Source organism: Osmerus mordax, chromosome 7, assembly GCF_038355195.1.
Source record: "Osmerus mordax isolate fOsmMor3 chromosome 7, fOsmMor3.pri, whole genome shotgun sequence".
NCBI classification, from domain to species: Eukaryota; Metazoa; Chordata; class Actinopteri; order Osmeriformes; family Osmeridae; genus Osmerus; species Osmerus mordax.
The window spans coordinates 11,704,548-11,729,680 of record NC_090056.1 but is presented as its reverse complement, the minus strand read 5'-3'; the positions used below and the strand labels follow the sequence as shown (position 1 = coordinate 11,729,680).

General features: G+C 44.3%; 1 protein-coding gene across 2 annotated transcripts; it reads right to left on the bottom strand.

The window, feature by feature from the left end:
• Positions 1-698: 698 nt before the first annotated feature.
• adcy6a (adenylate cyclase 6a) lies at positions 699-23,900 on the bottom strand. Of its 2 annotated transcripts, none has more exons than XM_067239445.1 (24): positions 23,759-23,900; positions 21,194-21,431; positions 19,969-20,905; positions 8,922-9,071; positions 8,708-8,829; positions 7,959-8,070; positions 7,397-7,524; positions 7,130-7,288; positions 6,893-7,034; positions 6,638-6,766; positions 6,473-6,501; positions 6,141-6,288; positions 5,941-6,038; positions 5,762-5,849; positions 5,526-5,642; positions 5,268-5,426; positions 4,945-5,120; positions 4,810-4,833; positions 4,672-4,701; positions 4,454-4,586; positions 4,009-4,272; positions 3,641-3,845; positions 3,414-3,563; positions 699-3,277 (listed from the first exon to the last, which is right to left on the bottom strand). In XM_067239445.1, exons 2-24 carry the CDS (start codon positions 21,211-21,213, stop codon positions 3,249-3,251), a joined length of 3,549 nt encoding a protein of 1,182 aa, XP_067095546.1. In that variant the 5' UTR covers positions 21,214-21,431; positions 23,759-23,900; the 3' UTR covers positions 699-3,248. The 2 variants fall into 2 exon arrangements, with proteins under 2 accessions (XP_067095546.1, XP_067095545.1); XM_067239444.1 differs by having other exon boundaries at positions 3,414-3,538.
• Between the last annotated feature and the right edge of the window lie 1,233 nt (positions 23,901-25,133).

Genomic DNA, 25,133 nt, shown 5'->3' with positions numbered 1-25,133 from the left:
AACTAAGCTGTTAAGCTGCCTGTAGAGATATGAAATGGTAATACTAACTTTGTACTAACCATCGACCCGGTGATAGTTCCATGACTTTCTTGACAGTAAGACTGAATTGCCTGTAGAGCTTAAACAGGTGTGTGGTGTTGTGTGTGTTTAAGTTCACTCTATAAAGACTGATCTCCATCTTATTTTAGACACTGCAACAATAGTTTTGCTAAACTTTGCTTAATGCAATTTGTGTGATCGGATGAAATGCATTAACTCCTTAGAACAGGTATTAATTATGCACAGACATGCTTGTTAGTTCCATAACTGTATGAGACCAAGATATCCCTGTGTAAATGTAATAATATATGACAAAACATCTCCAAGCAGGTAGGCTGTCACCTGTTACAGGGTTAGTGAGTGAGCCATTCAGCACACACACCAATCTCACTGAAAGGTTTAAAAGATTTAGAGGATTCAGCTGTAACCAGACGTCTGTACCTTGAGCACCGCAACAGTATCAGCTTTACACTAGTGTAGATGAACACTTTGTAGAAAAAAGGACACTGTGACAATGATTCAGCATGATCCTGGCTACCTACATGACAAAAGCTTGCTATTGACTAGTATTGCTGTGCTAACAATCCATAATCCATCTTATTAAACAGTCAGATGTTAATACGAAACCAACTAATATTACCACAAAAATACAATCAAACAGCCATTGATCTTTTATTTTTCAAGGGGAAATGTTATATTTCTCTTTGTCATAGTCCTCAACTCTTCATATACTTTAACAGTCCCCTTTTAAACTCTTTCAACAGGGAAAATACAAACAAATAAAAATAATAGGATAGGATTCATCTGGCCTGAGCAGAACACTTTCTTACGAGAACAACTCTCCTCTGTTCCCAGAAACATCCCTAGAGTCAGCCATCTACCCAACTCCAAAGACAGAACAGTAAATAGAATCAATACAATGCACATTGTCATGAAAAAACATGTTCATTCTAAGATTTTGCTTAACTATGTGAATTGCTCTTCATTTGTCACATCTCTGACCGTCACCCTTGACTGTTCCCTGGCGTTCCCAATAGCACAAGGCTGCATGAGCTGGCTTTGGTACAAACATGATCAACTGTATGTTGCCACTGTCAACCAGGGTACTGGATGACAAGTTGCTTCTGACTGGGGATGTGGACAGGTGGTGGGAGAAGGTTTGAAATTATTTCACAAACCACCTTCTCCTCCTTCATGTCTGGTCTGATCAGATGATCAGGCGTTGCTCCTTTTCCTGCTGTGTGATTTGTTCTATTAAGGCAATCAAATCATAAAGCAGGGATTGTTTTCCAGTCCCCTTTAAGCACTGAATGGAATACAGAACAATCAGGCATTTCATGATTGTATTCTTTCCAGTCCAGTTCTCATAGTAGGAGACTACCGTAGAGGTATCAATGCTGTTGCATTACTGTGTCACTCTGACTCGGTATCTCAGGATAGGTGTGAACCCTGAAAAGGAAGGCATCAGCACCTACCTGACTGAGATGTGTAATACTGCAGCTGTGTGTTCTGGGTAAACGGTACTGTGGGTAATCTGTATACGGCATGTGTTAACTGGTCACTTAATGGCAAAGAGACAGAAGAAGGCTTGGCTGCAGTTGATCAGTTGGTACCAATGAGCTTGAGCTTAGGTCTGGCATTTTACATGAAAGCGTGCTGGTCTTTGTTCCTTATCATTGGAATGGAATCATTATAATAAGCATATTAATTAACCAGAATCAGAATAATAATAACAACTATAAGAATATACAAATGATGGATACAGAGGTCATACAAAATACCCAACGTTAAAACAAACAAACAGAAATGAAAACAGGATACCACAATCAGACATGCTTTAAAGCAGTTAGGTTTGGCAAGAAAGCAGTTTGTCGTATCATATAAACCTCACAGTGAAAATAGTTATGCCCCTTCAAAATTACAAAGCACAGTATTCAGTCATTATCTCTCCATCTATCTATACACATATTTAAATATGTATATATGTTATGTATATATTTATATACTGTATATAGATATATACATATATCTATCTATATATCATTCTTTATTTAGAAAAGACTCTCTAGCAATTCAGACCTGTGAGTTGGTCTGGTACCACTGTTTTCATCACCACGGCTTCCCTAGATAGATTAAATTAACGTAGTCAAAGAAGCTACTGTATCTCCTGCTTCTTATGGGTGGGCGGGGTCAAATCCAGGGTACAAATGCTATATCCTGTCCCCTGAGAGCTGAGCTGAATAAAGACTTCCAATCTTCTCTTAAAAAATGAAAGAGACAGAGAATAATCCTGGAAAAGCTGTTGACAATATACTGTACTGTGGCAGATGACTGAAAAAGTAATTTGACGTATTTTGTTCAAACTGCAACTCTGCTGACAGCACTGTAAGAAGGGTACTGTCTGCCGTGTAACAGATTGAGTTGGTGATCACTGATCACTGCAGACTTTTGTGAGAACCTAACAGACATGTCTTGCCTAGTTTTTAGTAAATACTTTGGTCTTTGGTCAATATTTTCCTTCTCAATTTATACACATATTCATACACACACAAATATGCATGTACATACACACTTATAAACGTGTAATAAACTGGATATTTGTGCAAGTATGTATTCACACTTTTTTATAAAGGACTTTTTGCACAAAACATCTAGTTCAAAATAAATAAGTAATCTAGAAATAAAACATGAGTACCTGCTTCATAATTCTCATGAAATAAAAATGACTGAAAAAATCACACAAAATAAGTCAAAAAAGTAGCCTTTTGTACAGCGTTTATCTTCTTTTGACACAGGCTAAAGGCGTTGTTTTAAATAAACAGACTTTGCATCTTTCAAGTAGCCTGAGAGAGAGGCTAGACAAGAGAAAATCACTTGTCCTTTAATGTGTACTGTATGTGGGCCAAGACCTGGCTGTGTCACACATCCCTTTCCTTCTCAGCAAGAACATTTTCCTTCTGAAGTCCTGGAGTCTCAAAGTCTTTTCTTCTTTGCTCAGTTTTTTTGAGACGGCATTGTTAGTTGTTAGGCATTGGTTCGCGATGCGAGTCCTCCCTCAGTGGTGCTGTCCTTGCAGTGGGAATCTTCCCAGCTCCAGTGGCCATGGCTGCTAACTGTTAGGTGGTCCTTCATTCAGGAAGTAAGTTGTCATTTCCCCTTTACCTTTGACCTTCACAACTCCACGACACTCAAGTATGTAGCCTTTATCTTCAAGCACCTGGTGTAGGTCTGTGGTTACCTGAGAACAGTCACAAATATATAATTTGTTATCAAGAGGATTACCAGGTAACTGCATAACTGAGTCATACAGAACCCTGCTTTTTGGATAGAAAATGAAGGCGCCAACAGTATAAATTGATTCAAAAAGTCCACACCTGAATGCGATCGGGGACTCCTGTGCTGTCCATACGACTGGCGACGTTGACTGTATTCCCCCAGATATCGTACTGTGGTTTCCGAGCACCAATTACCCCGGCAACCACTGGCCCAATGTTGAGACCTGGGAACAAAAGAGACATAAAACACTTTGCCGTCACCTTTATCGACAATTTGACTGTAGACAGTTTAGAAGAGCACTTATTCTGTAGGCCTCTCCCCTCACCTATCTTCATCTGAAAGTTGTTGAATGAGTGCTCATTGATGTACTTCATCTGCTCCCTGAGGCGCATGGAGTAGTCAGCCAGGGCCAGGATGTGGGAGCGGCCCTCACGGTCGTAGGTGGAGTCGTTGAGGCCGGAGGCGGCCATGTAGGTGGAGCCGATGGTCTTGATCTTCTCCAGCTGACGGAACTTCTCCTCACTGATGATCTAAAGAAACGAAACACACAGGCCAGGGTTACTGTATGAGGTTAAGACAGCTATGTATGAACACATAACAGCCTGCAAATATACTAAATGTCCTAAAATGACAAAGATCCTGATCTTACACAGCCTGCTACTCTCTCCCCTGCATCCTTCCTGTCTCGCTCACCTCGTCAAAGTCAGCGATGATCTCGTTAAGCAGCCGGAGACACTCCACCCCCTCGTTGTTGGCCTCCAGCTCCACGTAGAACTCCGAAAAGTTGCTAATGGAGGCGAACATGACGGCCACGCACTCGCACGACTGGTAGTACAGCTCGTCGTTGCGTCGCTCGCGCGCCAGGAAGTGGGCGGCCACGTCCTTGGGCAGGATGTTGTGAAGGAGGCGACGGTTGTAGGCCTGCAGCTCCTCCATCTCCTCCTTCTCCTCAGTGGCCTGAGGGCCAGAACATAGACAAAATTAACACGGCTGTGACCTCATTATGACAGCCGGCACACACTACTAGATGATGTATTTAGTGTTTTGGGTCGTTTTTGTGTGGACCCTGCGGTGGGGGGGTCGTACAGAGAAGAGTTAGATGGTCGAGTAGTGCATGGCGCCCCCTAGCTACTGGTACCTGTAGTTTCCAGAGGAAATCGAGGCGTGCTGTGGACTCCACCTGCTGGGCGTGCAGGTACAGCGCCAGCACAAACACTGTTAGGATCACTGGGGTCATGACCCTCAGGGACACTTTGGTCTCACTGAATGGGCTACAGAGAAACGGAAATGAGGTCAGAGAGGAAAGAAAATTGAATAATAAATCAAATGTTCTTGTTATATCCTGGAATAACTTACCACTGGTCTGTAGTTTCATTGAAACTGGACCTGAAAATAGGAACATGGTTAGCACACACACATTAGGAAACATGCTGTATATTCAACAAAGGAAAGAATGAACTCCAATCGAAAGCTGAGATGATTTAGGATTCTTACCGCTGAGTAGCTTCACTGAAATCACTAGAAAGGAAATTGCAAAGATTTGACCATGATCCTTGGTAATCAAGCGTTAGACATGTAGGCGATGAAATGCCTCCCTGAGGGCGGTAAACAGGCTCTGGCGGTACTCACATGGCATTGGAGGTGACAAAGAGGTCGGCGTTGTCGAACAGCGCCACCTGTGGCCACTCCACCAGCAGCAGGAAGGTGAGCTGAATCAGTAGCATGAGAGCCAGCTTGCCAATGCTGCTGATCTGCAGGAACACTGAGCAGGCCAGCAGCGTCAGCAGCACACTGTAGCTGAAATACTGAAACACACACAGAGAAACACAGCAGCAGGCTTCAGGATAGATTCATGTTCCTCCAGCTGATCAGTTTTGGATGAATGAGCTGAGATATGTGAGTGTTGACCGTGCAGCCCGGTGATAGGCGTGTGTTCAGGGGTACACGCCTACCTCTGGGAAGGGGCAGGAGGGGCCCTCGCTAGGGCACATCTCCAGACCCCCATCCACAGACACGTTCAAACTGTGGATTAGACAGGGCGTCACCATGGCAACAGAGGTGTTTAGCTCCCGGGCAACGCACTCCGCCAAGCTTTCTGTGTCACAGGCAAACTACAGCCCCAGGGGAGAACACATAGAAGTTACTCAGTGCGTGGGTGTGTGAATGAATTATTGTGTGCGTGTGTTCTTATCTAGTATGTACAATCTTACCATGTTGACAAAGGCAGAGATGAAGACAAGGATGATAGTGAACACCCCAACCAGTGTGCTCTTGGTGCGGGACTGGACAATCTTCTTTGACACTGTCTGCATGGCAGCTGGAAAAAGCTAATAAACACAGTCAAATGGGTGGAGAACGTCAGAGTGCAGTATTCACACTGTATAGCTGAATGTGGAGGTATATAAAATGTGTCTATATAACGTGTCTGTATAATTGAGTCTCTCACCTTTATGCAAGAGTATATGGCACAGATGAAGAGGATGTTGGCAAGGATGATGAAGATACTGATGTAGATTCCCAGCATGACTGGTGTACTGCAAGAGGGAATGCAAGAATAGTCAAAGTAGCATACATCTGTGTGTGTGTAGGTGGGAGGGGGGGGGGGGGGGTGTGCATGTCACTTACTGTGGAAAGATGACAATCTGAATGAAGGAGATGAAACAGAAGACCAGTAGAGTGCAGGCCACATATCCCCCAAAACGATCATCCACCTTCTTTGAATACTATAAATTGAGAGACGTAGATCAGATAACACATGTTCCTATATAGGCTGCTTATAACCCATGTAGTGGTACCCCAGGGCAGCCTGGGAATTGTAGTCCAACCTTTTTCTCCAGGCTAGGGGTCTGGAAGGTGAGCAAGAACTTCTTGACATGGTCTTTCCTCAGCTGGTCGATGCTGCGGGCGTCAATGGCTCGTCCCAGGAACTCATCCACCTCATCCTCTGGGTTCATTGCCTCCTGAATGCCACGGCTACATGGGAAAGAGTGAAAAGAAAGTATAATAGATAAAGTTCTAAAGTTATAAGACGTAAGAAGTTGAGCCAGAAAAGCTACATTGTGACAAATTGCATTTAATATGTCGTATGTTGTTATTCAATCTCTCTCACACGGAACACAATGACTGTTATTAACTGTCAAAAGAAATGAACACATACTTGTCTTTGCTGGATGTCTCATCAATTCCCTGTGGGGGACAGATAGATGTTGGGATTAAATACAGCTAAGATATACAAGCACACTCAGGACACTTAGTTGGATCAAATGTCTAAAATGTTCAGTATGAATTCAGTTGGGTTTGAATGACTTGAGAAGGGTCTGACCATCTGTCTGAAGACTTTGGAGTCCTTGGTCCTGGAGAAGGACCTGTCAGGCACCCAGCGAGGCATCAGCCCCTCGTTGGAGTTGGCCCGCGTCCGCTGCATCTTAGCCATCATGGCCTTCTCGTCTTTCTGTAGGCACACATACAGAAAACAGACAGCTTTACTTACTGACACGTTCACAGGTTCGATGCTTGCTCAGGTCTGACAGCCGTTCTCATTTCAGTGTATGTGATGAGTAGGTGGGATTCTACTCACCCGTTTTTGGCTGCAGCCCAGCACCAGAAAGGTCTCAATGTTGTTCTCCTTCAGGTAGGCGTTCCTCTCCCCTCCGAAGCCTGGCTCCACCTCATAGTCCCCGTTCAGGTACTGCAGAGTGGCCTTGGTGATGTGGATACGTCTGAGGAGGTGCCACAGCCAGGTTTGTGTTATATTGTGTGTAGGTGTTGATTCCTGTGTCGTGAGAACACGCGATATCATGCTTCTACTTCTCACCCTGCTTTGCCCCCGGCCTCCATGTGGTTGGCTAGCGTGACATCATTGGACCACACGTCAAACTGCCACTTCCTGAGTCCCAGCACTCCGCAGTGCACACGCCCGCTGTGGATGCCCACACGCATGTTCACGTTGACCCCGGTCACCTCTCGCACCAGCCTGCCGAAGCGCACACACAGGAGGTGTAATATCGCTCCTCCATTTGAAGACCCAAATGTGTGCTTACACACGCATACACACACCCATAAACACAGCAGCACCACTTACGAGATGGCCTCTATCATGTCGACACCCATTTCCACACAGCAGTGAGCGTGGTCGGCCCGGGGCTCGGGCAGCCCAGACACACAGTAGTAACAATCCCCCAGGATCTTGATACGCAGACAGTGGTTCTCCTGAGAGGGGGGACAAACAGTTATCAAAAAAGTGTGAGACTAAATAAAAACAAATAATCCACTGTAAGGGGAAGGGTGAGTAAAGTGAGGAGTGAAGAGAGAGACAGCAGGAAGTAGAAAATGCCCAAGCAGAAAAAGAGTCTACTTACATCTTTTTCTAGACAATTGGAAGTGTCTTTAAATGTACTGATTATGTACATTCACATACTTATTGACAACTTTAATATATGGAATTATGTAGTAGAAAGACAGAGACAGAGAGAGAGAGAGAGAGAGAGAGAGAGAGAGAGGAGAGAGAGAGAGAGAGAGAGAGAGAGAGAGAGAGAGAGAGAGAGAGAGGAGAGAGAGAGAGAGAGAGAGAGAGAGAGAGAGAGAGAGAGAGAGAGAGAGAGAGAGAGAGAGAGCAGAAGAACAAAGATTCCCAGTCTGCTTACCGATGCCAGTTTGTCGAAGCGAGCAAAAAGCTCATTGAGTGTCATGACTAACTCTTGAGCAGTGCATTGAGAGGCAAGGCTGGTAAAACCCTCAATGTCTGCAAACAGAATACTGTAAAAAAAAAAAAAAAGAGTATTCATTATTAATGATCAGTTACTGATCAGAATTATTTTCAGACTGAGACAGATAGAAAAGGAAGACTGAGAGGAAGACAAAACAAAACATATGGAGCATATGGAAGAGAGAATGTGTTTTTTGTATTTGTGTGTGTGTGAGTGAAAGAGAGAGTTTGTGTGTACTGTAGTGTGAATACACTCAGTGCTGTAATTGAATTTGGGCTGGAGTGTCCTATCTTTGGGGTATTATCTTATCTTGGCTGCTAGTGATTAAGTATTCCCTCACTAGTGTTAATTAGCCTGCTTTCTGCCAAGCCACTCTACTCTCCTGTGTGTGTGTGTGTGTGTGTGTGTGTGTGTGTGTGTGTGTGTGTGTGTGTGTGTGTGTGTGTGTGTGTGTGTGTGTGTGTGTGTGTGTGTGTGTGTGTGTGACTGTGTGTGTCTGTATGTGAGTGTGTGTGTGTTTATCTGCAAGAGAATGTAGATACAGTATGCCACAGAAATAAATGTTGACTGTTTTCTGAGGGTAATAGATGGTTACTATGTGAGTGTATTATGGTCCTGTGTCTACAGGCCTGGTTTATGGTGTGGCCATTTGTAACTAAGGTTTCACTCATGAGTAGTGTGCTGACCTAACATTGTCGTGCTTCTGGATGTAGATCTTATGAAACATCATGTCTTCTTTCTTTGCGTTAATGTCAGCCTTCATCTCCATAGCAACATGCCTTGGCAACACAGACAGCAACAGGCGCTCCTAAAGTAAAACAAAACAGACATGGTCAGTATCTGCAACTTAAACATAGTGTATGTGTGTGAGTGTGTGTGTCTGTGTGTGTATGTGTGTACCTGCTGTTGGTTCTCCCTCTGTAGGTGCAGTCTGGCCTGGATGTAGCCCCTGGTCTCCTGGAAGGCCTGTCTCTGGGAAACCTCAGCAGGGTAGTGGGTACAGATGCCAATGATGTTGGTGCACAAGAAGATCAGCACGTTGGCACTCACCTGGTGGACAGAGGAAAAACATCTGACTTACTTCAACGCCAAACTTAGAGTCATTTTATGCGCAAAGCTAAGACCTCTGGCCAGGGGGCAGAGTGGAGTCCAAAAATATTTCTCATGGATGAACAGTACTGAGAGTAAGTGAATACAGTTACAAACGGTTAGAGTCCTTACTCTCTCCCTCACACACACACTTATAAACACACACATTTGGACACACAGATACACGCACACACGCACGCGCGCACACACACACACACACACACACAGAGAAACGTTGATAGTATAAGCATCCCCTGTGAGGGACACGATCCTATTTGTGGTATCAGTTTTCTCCCCTTTGATCTTGACAGTCCGTTGACCAACTAATATGTTTTACAGCTGCGTTTGAAAGGCTTTATCTTGAAACAAAGATGGGTTTTTATGTGTCCTGCTCTGGGACATCCTGGACAGTCAACACCGTGTCCCCTGCTGCATCGTGGGAAGAGCTGTTGCCCTTTGACCTTTCGCTGGGACATTTCCTTTAAAGACGTGTTCTTGTTTACAGCCTGAGAGGAGAATGCTCTGCTCCAGAGGCAGCTTCTGGCCAGCAAACACAGGCTTAGCACAAGCCAAGAGCAAGCAGTGATGTCACATCCTGTATCAGACCCTAAATTAACCAGAAATAAGAAATTTAACGATCCAGCAAGGGGGTTCACCAGGGTCATACCAAAGCTACTCCCGCTGTCATCTTGTAGAAACCAGACAACTAACATGTTTCCTCAGTCTTAGACCTCACGGTCTACTTCACTGTGTTTGAGTTATTCTATTCAGGCATGTCAAACCTCCGGGTCCGACAGGTTTCTGTGCCTCAATCAGGTTGCAGAAAAATAATAACACCAATAGAGATTACCCTCCAACATCATGACTTGCATTCCAGTAACCATATTGTTACATACAAGCTGTCCTCCCAAGATAATGCCAACACCAGTTAGGACAGAACTGTTGGGACAGGACGTGTGTATGTGTGTGTGGGGGGGGGGGTATTTTTAGATGAATGAACATGAAGACTGAGGTATGAAATCAGCCCTTTATCTCAATCTACAATTACGAAATAAAATGAGGTCTGAACTGATACTGAACTGTCCGTTATACAGACAAATAACTGAAGTGAGGGAAGGAATGAACGAGGACCAAGGCAGGAGAGATGAGAGTAAAGGTGACTGGAGGTGAGAGAGATAGCAGAACATCGGGAGCAGCAATAGGACACAGATAATCAACAGTGGACTGAGAGGACAGGCTCGGGGTAGGAGTAAAAAATAGAATAGCATTATGGACAACACTGATAAAATGGTAGACAGAAGGATGTTAAGGACAGGAAGGAAGTGGTGCTGAGGGAGGGAGAGAGAGAGAGAGAGAGAGAGAGAGAGAGAGCGAGCGAGCATAGAGTTGCAAGGCAAGAGAGAAAGGGAGAGAGAGAGAGGGAGAGAGAGAAATATATGGGCCACAGTGACATTAGGCAGATGGCTCCAAGCGCACAGCTCTGTTTACATTACTCTCACTGTTCAAGCAAAAACAGGCCAGAGACCAGAGAGAAACCTGCTATTCTTGTGTGTATGAGTGAGTGTTTGCAGGTGAACGTCTACTGTCTGCCAATGTGTATAGACAAAGTACTGAGTACATGTGTGTGTATTTACACATGCTTATTGTGTGAATTTCAGCTTGTGTGTGCGAGTTTTTGTATTACGCTTTCTGCATATGCCTGGGATCATGGTCTAAACGTAATTGCTTGCTTTTCTCAAGAGGGAGAGGGCTAGCAGGTTTACATAGTACACAGTCAGGTCCTGTATTTATGCAACAGCACTCAAAAGTCCACTAACTGTACCTGTAGAGGCCTACCTGTAGCTAGAGTTCCACCATTAGGCCTACCTCTAGCCTTAACTCTACTTGTAGCCCTACCTTCCAACTGTGGCTGTAAGTATCCTGTTATCTACTTTGTCTTTCCTGTTCCTGGTTCAGCACCAGTTTTTAGGAGTAGTGACCTCAAAGCAGTGGCCAGAGTATGTACAAAATAACTGAACTGTGTAGCACTGCAGGCGGCTATGCCTCGGGGCCAAAGTATATTGTCAGGACAACCCATTGTATCACAGTTCTGAAATCAGAAATAGATTTTGTTGTCAAGTCCGTCCTCATTTCCCTTGCTGGAATGATATGACAGGCTCTCTGTAGAGGTCTAATCCCTCATATCAAAATGGACTTATGTAAGACCCGTCCCTGATGTACACAGACAAAATAACAACAGCACAGGCAGCATAGATTAAAATGCATTTATCACACAATAAACCACCAAGAGCTTAGAGAAGATAGACAGACTCAATCAATAAATGACCCAATGATTCTAGAGCTAAAGAAATGACAAGTAAATGGTATTCGAGTCTACCGGTAACAAATCTGTTTACTGTACAGCAGTACAGTAAGGGGTGGAGTCAGGTGGCTGAGCGGTTAGGTAATCGGGCTAGTAATCAGAAGGTTGCCGGTTCGATTCCCGGCTGTGCCAATGACGTTGTGTCCTTGGGCAAGGCACTTCACCCTACTTGCCTTGGGGGAATGTCCCTGTACTTACTGTAAGTCGCTCTGGATAAGAGCGTCTGCTAAATGACTAAATGTACTGTGTTTGATTGAATGACATCTTAAATTAAATGATTGTAGCATCTTTCTCCCCAGACCTTACCCACCCCAGACCTTACCCACCCCAGACCTTATCCACCCCAGACCTTACCCACCCCAGACCTTACCCACCCCAGACCTTACCCACCCCAGACCTTACCCACCCCAGACCTTATCCACCCCAGACCTTACCCACCCCAGACCTTACCCACCCCAGACCTTACCCACCCCAGACCTTACCCCCCATCTAGCAGGGCAGCAAGGGGAGGGCTCTCGCTCAACCTCCTCTTCCTGCAACACACATCTTAACAGACCAAGAAGCTTTTATTGTCAAGCTGGAGGGCCAGAGAATGAGGGAGAGCTAATAGAATATTCAGGCAGTTTATTTATAATTTGTGCTACTTTAAGATTGATTTAGCTCTCTAGTCATTTACTTTAGCAGGAAGTCTGTGGTCTGGACTGAGTCTCTAAACATTGTCTTTTAAGGCTGTCAGGGACCTTCTAAATGTGTCACTTCCACAGAGCTAGAGAAGGATCTGGGAAAGAGGGAGAAAGCGAGAATGTGGACCAAAGAGGGAGAGGGACACGTGGACTAACTGGATGACTACTGTACCTACATCTCACTAGTTCATCGACAGACTAGACTACTGTACCTAGATCTCACTAGTTCATGGACAGACTAGACTACTGTACCTACATCTCACTAGTTCCTCGACAGACTAGACTACTGTACCTACATCTCACTTGTTCATGGACAGACTAGACTACTGTACCTAGATCTCACTAGTTCATGAACAGACTAGACGTCCAGGTGAAAGTACAACACAGTAAGTGTGAGGACACACCATCAACTAAGTCTTGTTATGGCCAACAGGAGCACATTGGTTGTCTTCATGTCAGACAAAGTCAAACTGATGTCTTACGTCAAACTATGGTCGAGTGGATGTCTCATGCTGCACTTCATGTGACACACATCTACAAACCTTGCCTTTGTCTTTTCCAAGCTTGTAGAACACATTGTGAGAAAGAGAAGGAGAGAGACCAGGGCCCAGTTGTAGAATTCTTTGACCCTTCAGATTGTACCTCAGAACATTACACCTCACACCCTCTTCAATTGTATTCACGTCCAGGTCTCGTGTTGCTCTTCAAGCATTAGGGTGTTGTTCTTTAGATAATGAATACCAGGAAAATATTATGAACACGTGCTTTAATATGCAAAACTGATCAGAACAGCCATGATCAGTGGAATTATCAGGAGCCCAGGTCTAGTTAACACTAGCCCCTGATGTGGCTTCAGTCAAAACCTTCCACCCTGAGACTGACAGAGACGCTAGCACTGCTTTCACTTAGCAGCCATCAGCCACATTCCACAAGCTCCCTCCAAAACCTGCCGTCCCTCTCCCAGGGTTCAGCGAGGGTGCAGACCTGCAGGAGGGGGAGGGGGTCGGAAGCCTGGACGCCTCTGGAAGCCAAGAACCGCTGCTAGTAGAATTGGAACATTAGAACACATTAGAAGGAAGAACACCAAATCCTCCTGAAGCGTAATTCTTGTAGTTCAGAATGTAATTTTGAGTGGAGTTAAAAATGCTCGTATTGTTCTATAATAGTACCCATATACTGTACTACATCTTCAAAATCACCAATGATTTCCTAATATGGACCCCTGACGTGCTGTATTGGCTGATTGAAGGATCCTCTATGGCTTAACAACAGGACTGTACCGAATTCTGTACTCTTGAGGTTATTTCTATACATAGATAAAGACATTTAGCACTGGCTTGGGAAAAGATCATTTAGCCGGACAGAACAGGATGTGGAGTGGAGCAGAGCAGCAGTGAATTTATAAGCCGTTTTCCCAGTGGGAGCAATGACTGTTGGGATCTCGTTGTTGAAATGGTGCCAGAGAGAGTACAGTTGAAGCAACTGCCCTTTAAAAAGCATCTGGAAGTCCTTAAAACATCTGTGTTACATCAGTCTATAAAACATACTCTTGTACCCAAAAAAGAATGACTGTGCTGAACTCATGACAAAAATACCCCTCCTTTGGATCATTTCCTCAGGTAAAGGTTATGCCTAATTTTCTCTCTTTCCCTCTGTCTGTTTCTCTCTGTCTTTGTGTGCGTTTTGTAGCCTGATTCCACAATCGCTTTATCTCTCATCTGTTTTTATTCCTCATTAGGTTTTCTTTCTCTCCACCCCCTCGCCAGTCGTATCGCTCCCTCAGTGCCTTGTGTGTGGAACCAGGCCGACAAGCAGACAGCTGCTGGGTTTGTGTGCTCAGCCTGAGCCCATGTCTACACAGTTCTCCCTGCCCTTATCTGAAATAGCCAGAGCTGGATGGTCAGATAGGGAGACAGGCCCTGCCCTGCCCTGCCCAACCAGTCACTCAGCCTGCTACTGTCTGTCTGTCAGTCAACAAGTGCACTCTCCCACTGCACTACCTCAAGCTTTCACAAACTGTCTCAGTCACCCGGCCAGATTCACTCAATAGTCCAGAGAAGATTTTCTTTGTACTTTTATGTAGATATGTATGCCCCACGCGGTACAGGTTGAAAACCCAACACTTCCAAAGGCAAACATCAAACCATTTGAACCAAGGTTACCAAGTCACCAAGGCTAACAACAGCCATTCTCCTTTGAAACATGGTTCTCATTCCTCAAGGCCTACATACACTGTGTGCTTGAACAATCCCCCAGGAAGGATCAAAAACCGGCACGCCACAGCTAGCTGACCATAGATAAGCTTCTCTGAACCAGACAACTGGCAAACAACATCCTTCTCCCCCCGCCCCGCCGCCGCCCCCCCCCCCCCCACACACACACACACACACACACACATCACCCCCACCAAATAAATGTCCTCCCCCAAGCCATCCATCCATTCTGAACTGTCTCATTTCAATTGCAGAGGGGAGATCAAACAGCTACAGGTATTTCTAGTGATAAAAGCAGTACTCAGTGGCATTTCTGTACAGTTCAAATGACTAAGACATCCTGGATAGGCATACATTTACAAGCTTATAATGGACAGGGGACAAAATCCTCTCTAAACTGATGTCCTGTTTTTTCCCTTGACTGAAAAGCAACATTTACTAAACTGTGTATACCAACAGCCTACTGGGTCTTGACTGCTGGAGTCGTAGTTGTTTCCGTGGCAACCGCTGGACCGACTGAACTGAAGCACTGAGGTAGACACGTGATTGTTTAGTTGTTGTTTTTTCCACCAGTCATTCTCAGAAATGAATGTAAAACTATAATTCCTTCTATGTGAAGCTTATAGGCCCACAGCTGATAAGGGGCCACTGCAAAGTCTCTGAAGCAGCTGTCTGTGCCAGAGCTAACAAAATGTCATGAATGACTTTTAAATGGTCATTGCATGGTACATGCAACATGCAGAAACACTGAATGATGCATTACCAGACATGCCCATTGTTTAATGTTACGTTTGTGTAGATCAACTGATCCCTGTCACTGGCCTCAAAACGCTCATAAAGACAGCAGTCAAACTACAGTGAAGCTGGATAAAGGAAGCTCCCTTCCCACAGCAGGCTGTGCAGTGGGGTGCTGTGCAGTGGGGAGCTGTGCAGTGGGGTGCTGTGCAGTGGGGTGATGTGCAGTGGGGAGCTGTGCAGTGGGGTGCTGTGCAGTGGGGTGCTGTGCAGTGGGGAGCTGTGCAGTGGGGTGCTGTGCAGTGGGGAGCTGTGCAGTGGGGTGCTGTGCAGTGGGGTGCTGTGCAGTGGGGTGCTGTGCAGTGGGGAGCTGTGCAATGGGGTGCTGTGCAGTGGGGTGGGGTGCAGTGGGGTGCTGTGCAGTGCTAGTGTTGGTGGGATCCCATCAGTCAGCAGACAGCCTGGTCCTGAGCCGAGAGTCTGTGTGTGACAGGTAGCCTCGTTAAAATGCTGCTGCTGCGTTAAACACACAAATTATTTATCAGGGAGGCAGTAGAAGCCTGCGTGGGGAGAATATCGGATTCTCCTCCCATCATAGTGCTGCCTCGCTGGTAGTCGCTAAACCCCACTCCTCCACCCCACCTCTTGTTCTCCAGCTACAAACCAAGAGGTTGAGGGTTCACGCCCCCTCGTGATTGGGACTTGTGGGATGAACAGAAACACTGGGCCACACAAGCTTATCTGATGGTCATCCAGCCCAGGTCATCCTAATGTCTCTGAGGGGGGGCTGGGGGGGGGCTGAGAAAAGGTCACATTCACTTGAAAGCAACTCTGCCCTGATTCAAAGCAAAACAAACATTGCCTTACAACACTGAAACTTCAATGACTTTCACTGTCTAATAGAATGCAATGATTAAAAATAACTCCTGAATGGATTTCCAGTGGAACTCTCCTATCAGTGACAGAGAGACCTATCTCACTGAATGAAACAGAACATACTGAGATGCAGGGAAACAGGCCAGAGAGCAGTATTGACTGTGTGTCCTGACCTTAAGTCCTCCAACCAGGCTCGATGTGCTGTCTAATGGGCTTTCAGGGCCGAAGCCACCGTCTCTGCTGTGGCTGGGGATCAAAGATCTTCTCCAAAAAGCATTAGGAACAACGTCATGAAGTGCCATGGAAAAAATTACCACCGTGTGTTTGACTTTGTGTTTGTGCCACAGAATGTACTATCGGGTACCTGTGTTCATGTGTACGTGCATGCATGTGTGATTGTGAGTGTGTCAGTGGGTGTTTCGTGTGTGTGTGTGTGTGTGTATGTGTGTGTGAGTGTGTATACAAAGTGGGATAGGGTTAGTTGTGGCTCTGACGCAGTCTTTGATGAGACCGTTCCATATGACGCAGTGCTGAGCAGGAACGCCAGGGGCTGGGTATTTTTAGGAACAAGTTTCTGACCTCTTACAGCCTCTGGATCAACAACATCCACACGACAATACCAGCCGCCATTGTCAGAAGACACCATGGTAAAACGAAAACTGGTTTGAAGTTGAACCAAAACGTGAGATTTCTTTCCAAGAAAGGACCACACAAACAAAGAAACCAATGCAATACTGCACATGCTCAATCAAACAAAACAGACGCTCTCATTTACACACTCAGTAGTATAGTGTCTGAAATGTGTCACTGATATGTAAAATCTGCCAGTGTTGGCCAAGCCAACTTTCCCAATCTTTACACATCACATTCGTTAGTCACCAAAGTATTAGTAAGTATACAATGTTTTGGTTAAGTTTGATGTTTCCAATTAAGGTTTCCAAGTCACCCAGCGTTTAAGTTGAAACTGATGGGAACACACATACACACACACACAAATCAAGACAATGCATTCCAAAGAGCGTTCCAAAGAATACAAAGAGCTGCAGAAACTCTTATTAGAGAGCCCTAAAGGAGGGGTCAGCCCTGCCAAAGATTGTGTACGTGTGTATGTGCAGGGATGCTCGCATGCGCGTGTGTGCATGTCGCTAATTGACTTCAGCTGGGGAAAGACGACTGATGATCTCAGATAGAAAGACACAAGAGACATAGAACGAAAGAGACATAGAGAGATAAGTGTATATAAGTATTTTAAAAATACATGAAATCCCTCTCCTTGAAAATTGTTCAGATGTTTGACAGGCTAGGAGGAGCATGTTAACTCTTACTAGGGGTAAACCTTTGAGAAAACCACAGGGTTGATGTACTCCAGGCAACATATCTCACCACTTTAACATCTCAAGCCACATTTGGCATTACATTGAAATGTTTTATAAGAATATGAGGTCTTTGTATAATTTTTTACAACATGTCAGACACATACATGTAGCTTGACTCTCAGTGAATTCACTTCACAATGCGCCAGTCATGCTGTCCTGGCAATCGTAAGAGTAAATAACGTAGCCAAGTGACGAAACATAACTTATCAATTAGCATGTAAGCATCTCAGAAAATGATTATGATCTGTGCTTGATCTGTGCCCCTCAATGGGGACTGCTTCTCAGCATCCCCATTGAGCTTTGTATCTAGACACTGTCTCTTTAAACAGTGAACCGGGTGTTTAGCCCTGGTAGAGACAATAAAAGTAGGGGAGCCTTCAGCATTAGCATGCACACAAATGCACGCACGCATACACACACACACACACACAGAAACACACTATATATACCTGACCTTGGGTCTAGGGATCTACTATATCATCTGACTCTCATTCTTAGAAGCCCAGGAAAAACAAACAGAGCCTTCTGAAAACACACATCCCTTAAATGATTGACAGTCATAGAAACTGAATCAACACAACCGTTTAATGAGAATCTTCTGTGTGGCTATAAAACACAATTTACACTTTCGCTGGGACCATAAGAAGGACTTGTGTAACCCGAGTCTAGATTTATAATCCAGCCCAGGGGAAAGGACTCTCAGCGGGTGGTCTTACATCAGTGACAGGCAGGGAGAAGCCAAGGGATGTGACTGACAAGTTGACAACATAGCCTGCATCCTAATTACACCCCTATGGCTTTATTCTCTGTGTACATCATAATTACACGAATGAATCATTATCTGAAGTACATTGACACCAACAGGATCCCACTGAGGTTAATGAGTGATCGGAGAAAGGGGAAATACTAACACACAAGCGCAAATAAGTGATTAATGGTGCTGTATTACTGTGAAACACAGTTCACACAAGGGGCTGGAGGGACACAAACTACTGTTGGTCTGTGTTTATCTTATGACCCTCATGCACTTGCCCTCATGGCAAACAGAGCAGAGCTTGTAATGGTGCGCTGTATCAAACCTATGATATTGGTGTCATCAGCAACACCAAGTTCTCATCGGCTTTTAAGAAACGGTATGTTGTTCAGCAGTGATGTGATCGCCTGTATTGATAACATCCAAATGGAAGACATAGATGTCACTATAGCAAGATATATATGAGTGTTTGTGCATTTAGCTGTGTATGAAAACTGTACAGGTTGAAACCTACTTACTGTTCTCTCTCACAGACATCAAATGATTTCTCTTTTCTTATTCAAGGTAAATAACATCTTTGCCTTAATCATGGCTTGACATAACATACTGTGCTACGTTCAGTATAAGTTTCAATGATAGCTACGTTCTATTAAGAATACATTGCAATTGGCCTAGTGCAAAATTGTCATCAGATTCATCAATATAATTCTATATTTATAAAGCATTTTCTAGTTCTGGAGTATTGTAAATAAAAACTAATTGATACCTCAGTACTGTAAATAAAACCTAAGTTGCACCTCTCTCAGCTTTACATGGGATGTACCTGTTGGGTCCTTTATAAAAAGGGGGTTAGGGGTTATTGCTTTAAAGCATAGTATGGATGTCACTATTCACAATTCCTTAATTTCAATTTACTTCGGAAAATATTGAGTCTGTACACTCTCCAAAGCAACTTAAACTGGTCTCACTTGACAAATTGTAGAATTGGTTTTATGGTTCTTTGGTCTGCTGATGTTAGCTGAATGTTGAACTAAACATTATAGTTTTCAATTCAACTTTAACTTAATCAACTTCATTTTTTAAATCTGCTGAAGGAGTTCTGGTTCTCAGGCGTTAAGAAGCATAAGAACCTTAACTTTACTTAACTACAATGATGTAATACATACAGTGTGCTTTGAGTTCCTGAAAATCCATTTCCTTGTAATCAAGGGTGGAAACTTAATGTTTCACCATTATCTGGACCACACATTCCTCTATGTCCCTTAATTGTTTTCATGGAATGGTCTCTCCATTATTCCTCTCCCATACCTTCATACCAATTAACTGTTACACAGCTGTTATGGTGGTCCACAATGCACCCAGCCCCCATACCACGCCTCACCCCTGGAGGGAAAGTACAAAATGTCCATTGTATGGGAGCACAGAGACCTGAGTGATACTGCTCCATATTGTTCTGGTATTCTCTCACTGCAACACACACACACACACACACGCACAGAGTCACATAGCCATCTGCTAAGGCAGTTCATTCAGCCTACTGACCTTCAGCTAGCCCTTGGGTCCTTGGCATGTCACACAAACAACATACTGTGCAGTAGGACCCACACACAGGCCTAAAGTACAGTGTCTGAACACTCAGGCTAACACAGAGGTGTAAAATGTGACCACACACAATAGCCTTGCACATCAATTGCACTAAACCTTTCTCTAAAAGTGCTTTCTCCCAAACCTCACGAGACACATGTCCAGATGAACTTTTTAAGAACTTCCACCATGTCAAACATGTTGTCCGCTCTAAGTTTAGTGTGCAATATGTAGAGCCAGACAGCAGCAGCCCCTGTGTAGTGCAGTCCTCTTACCTGCTTCCAGAAGAATTTATCTTCCTGGTTGATCTGCCAGGTTGTGACCAGGTGGATGGTGGACAGCACTGCTCCGCTCAACACGGCTGCCCTCATCCTCACAGGCAGTAGAGTGTAGATGATGTAGATGAAAAACACAGACCACCAGATGCCCTCAGAGGCGCTCCGAGGGGCCACCATCAGGACCCCGAACACCTGCACTGAAATCAACACCCCGATCACCAGGTAGCTGACCATCCACATATAGTCCTGGTGGAAGCCATTGCGGTTGCACACCACCATGAGAGCCATGAAGAGAGCCATGGCCACAGACAGGGCCGAGGAGTAGGCTACATGAGGGGCGGCATGGACACAGTGGAAGATCAGCATCACGCCACACACAATGACCAGCACCCCCATCAGCATGGTCAGGGAGCTCTGGTTGAGTCTGAAGAAATAGCGTTGGTACAGACGCTCCAGCTTACAAGACTGGAACTTCTTTGATTGGAACACACGCACCACTCTGAGCCAGCAGTCTGCAGCGGTCACCCCCCCTCCCCCATTCGGACCATCGTCCCCCCCCTCACCATGCCCGCCGTTACACCCCCCCTTCCTCCCCTTCAAGTCCCCATCCTCAAAGCCCAAATCGACAGATTTCAGCCCCACCCCTTCCCCAGGGGCCCCTCCCCTCTTGCCATAGTGGTCCTCCTGCCATCCAAAGCGAACGCCAAAGTTGCCCCCTCCACCCATGGCCCCGGACCCGCCTCCACGGTGGTGCTGGGGGAGGGGGGCTCCAGAAGGGGGCTCCATGGTGTCTGGATCCCGCAGACAGCTCATGTAACGTGGGTTGCAGAGAGACGAGCCTCCCTTCCTTTTGGACTTCTTGCCATTGCGCTCTCCCCACGCAGTCTTACGGTCATCCACTCTGGCGACTAGGAAGCCGCTGAACCAGGACATTCTGTGCAAGTGACAAAAAAGAAGACACGGTAGAGAGATGATTAGCATAGGAAGAACACTTTTTTTTTTACTTTACTTGTATGAAAATGATGACTATGATTTTGATTATCTCTAGGAAAACTGTGGTATCGATGTATACAGTATATATGTCAGTGTAATTTCACCACAACTGGTGACTAATTGATAATAAATAATATATAGTACTTTTGTTAACTAAAGTCAGGGATGCAATAACAAAAATCTATATCATAAACAGCTTTCTAACAAGTTGTAAGACTTGCCCCATTACCTGTGTGGGTTCTGGTACATGTCCCAGCCCTGTCCTCTCCAGCCGGTCCACTCATTTATTCCAGTGGGCAGAGATAAGAAAAGGTGAGGTGTTTCAGATGCAACTCTACCGCGGTGTGGCGAGGCGTGGCTGTGACCGTCCACTCAACCCCAGATGACTGGACCAGAGCAGGCGACAGGAGAAGCAGGCTTCAGGTGATTACTCTCTGAAGTGGGGCGCATCTCCAGGGTCTCTGAGTCTAAAGGAAGAGAATGAATCACAAAGAAAGAACTGGTAAGAGACCTGATCATCTCACAGGTATCTAGCCGTTATATCAAAGGAGACTACCCAAAATGTCAGGGATGGGTCATAATCTTACAGGCGGTGTCAAGTCGGGTCTCATTGGATGTGAAGGTTCATAAGCACTCTTATGATCCCTTTTAAGGAACCCTGTAGTAACAGATTTATCAATATGTATTCGTTTTTTTCCTTACTAAAATGAACTGGAACAGATTAAGTAAATAAGAGTTAGTAGGGGTAGTCTCTGTCTACTGTCCTGAATCAGTGATTCATTTACCAAGGATTACTAGACAGCACTTGTATGTCTAAGTGTAATTGACATTACTGAGCGCAGGGTTACTATTTTCTTTGTTGTAATGTATTAGCTGTAATAAAAATGAGTGCTATAGCTGTAATGCTATGGTTGTAGAAGGGCAGCCCATAATTGCTAGGGTTGCTCTGTTGGTTCTTCTTCAAAATAATTCCACGTTTATAATGTTAACACCAGGCTACAAGAAAACATGAGTGGAAAGTAGAATCAATAAATCCGTTTTCAGTTTACCATCATCATCCCAATCAATTCTGTCACCATCACGACTCATAATAACCAAGCCTCCACTATGAGCTCATGAATAAGAATGAGAATGCTGTAGTTTAACTGTGCTACTGTTGCCCACAGGTTTTTAGTAATGTTATATTGTATTATCGATTTATTTATTTAATTGAACGGGGGGGGGGGACATGAGTGGCAACTCCTCTCAGAAGGCATGCTGTGTTGATGAAGTAAAAATCGAATTTCTTCACGAAGGCTAAGTTGAGCCTTTCGCACGTATATTCGCTTATTCTGTAGCCTTGGCTATATTACGGCTTCTGGTAAATCAAATAGTTCACGGAACACAATTCCGACCGGTCCCTTTCTCTTCCCACACAAGGTCGAAGAGGAGCCTCATGGTAAATGTCATAGGCTACTGCTGTCAGTATTTTCTTTGCTATGTTGAGCAGAGCAGCGACTGCATTTACGTTTACCTTCTAGTTGTAGGCGGCGGCTGTTGTCATCTTGGGTGAATCAATGGTTTCCTCACTAGAGCTTGCAGAATGGTGTGTGGGGGGCTATTCCTCGGGGACATTTGCACGACATTTCAACCGGACAGTGGCACACTCGTTACATAATACAAACAGCGTGGATGCTGGCTAGAATCCGTTCGAAAATTGTTATTTGGCACATTTCCGTAAGCCGGTCGTCTTGCATCGAAATGTCCTATTTCTGAAAAGATGATATGCAAAGAATGCGCTTCAGTTAATGTTCGCTAAAAGCCTTGCCTATTAAACGGCATAAATATGTGTATAGGCTTCCATACAAGTATTATCAGTAAAATGTTAGCCTATGAGCATACCGAAAGTGTATCCTTGCTTGAAATGTAGCTGAACATTCCCAGCACAGGCCGTGTGATAGCTATCGTCCGCATTCACACACTCGTTACATAACAGTTCAGTGTGGCCTGGGTGACAACCCTATAGCTGAGACCAATGCCATTTCAATGCTACAGTAACAGTAACAATGTCCGACAACTCCAACAGTGCCGCTTGTCATAACCGACTGATCTAGACTCAGTTATGTTAGCTGTCCTTCAACAGACAAGGAGAAAATTAAGATCTAGCATGGACAGCATCAAGTCCTGACCACAAACAAACGCTAAAATAAGTCAATAAACACGGCAGAATATGTTGTCAAATGAGCTGACTATCCTTTGCCACATTCCAACAAATCGGACATCTTGTCAAATGCCACACTTAAATTATGTAGGTACATTTAGCATTTAAAAAATATTAGTAGTTCACTGTCTGCATTTCAAAAGATAGAAATGTAAAATGGCATCAAAGGGATGGGTTGGTGATTCATTCGGTTGCCTACATGAAGACATCAAGCGACCTTTAGCATACGATTTGCAATAAAAGCGTTGTTTAGATTTCAGTCTAGTTCTTACATCAACGACGTCAGTGCTTATCTCAAACTTACAAATCGTGAGATAAGAGACAAATAGCTAACTGTTCTTATGCCTGGGTAGCTACCCAGGAGAAACATTAAACGTCCGATAAGCCAATGGGCTATTAGTAGTAGGCTATAATAAACCCCCAATGTTTTGGAGCCATACGACAATACTAAGTCACCATAACAATCTTGTAATACTTTCTTTTATATAGCCATTGACACAATGCGGTATTGAAATGCACAAGACACAGATCATAGTTATTGGCCTGCGACAACCATTCTAGATGTATACGGATCACGCTGGATTGGGGTCTCACCGTGATCATCATCTTCCTTCATTTGTTTTTCAAGCAGACCAAGAGATAGCCATATCTTGGGTAGGTCCAAATCGCTTGTATCGGTGATACCCTGTGGTTGTCAATTCAGTGTAGACCAATAGTAACTGACCGTCATCCCGTAGATATCAGGTCTCCCTTTGGCTCTTTACCCTACTCCCCACTCCCTTGCCTCTCCGCGTCTCTACTCAGTTCAGACGCGCCACTGCTCACACTCTGCATTCATTCCGTCCTCGTCACTCCCCCTAGAGGACAATGGGAGAAAGAGCTAGTTCTGCTGTCAAGTTGTAGGCTATATCTCTATGGACTGTACATTGTCTAGCAATGAACTGTACCTTCTTGCCACATGCAACTGCATGTTCTAGCATGAATGAGCATTCACAAATGTTAAATTGTATCCTGGGCAACTGGGATATAGTGTACCCTACCCAACCCCAAAATATTATTGTTGTTATGTAAACAATTTTACACATTTGATGAGTGATAAGATGAGATCTGTCAGATGGCTGGCCGGATAGATGAACGACAATGAAAATGAGTTGACTTCGTTTATTAAAACGAGCTGCTCGGATCATGTGACCTTTCCACGAGAGAGTGGTCAGACGAGTGAGGCATATGGTTCACAACCGTCCTTATATACAATGTATAAACAAGTTCAAATATAGTGTACACAGAAAATTTCCTTACATGGCCAAGCATAGACAGCAAATGAGTACAGTAGAAAAGACAAACAGTTGATAACATCATAACTCATGGAAGTCCTGTTTATACATATTTCCTTCTTACCTTCTCCAGAGTCTGGAGAAGGTAACATATCCATATCTATATGGATATGTTATAAAAGTCAACAAATACTTCTCCTAACCAATGTCATACACATTCACGCTGTTTACCAAATCGCCGAAATTATTGTCTTTTATTTGAAGGCTTATAAAGAAACCACATATTTAACTACATATCCAAAGATAAAACTTTGATTCAACAATGGATTATCAGCAGTAAATTTGTTTAGCTGGATAATTATTTATATCAAGACAGGTCCTAGCTCTTGACACCATGGCAGTTGCAATGTTATGGCAACCTATCACAAACTACAGATTATTATGTTTATCCTGTTAGTATTTCACATACACGCGCACACACACACACACAAGTTCAAACAACATTAATTAAAAGAATGCAAAGGCGTTGTTGACTAACTGACTGGTCTCATTATGAACAATGGTACATGGATAACAATGACCTGGGATCTAAAAGTATAGTGAAAACAACAGATCCTCTTCTTTAAAGAGGTATAATTTAAACCGTAATTATTAATATCTTTGTGAAGCCCGAACCTTTAAAGGAATGAGTGGAT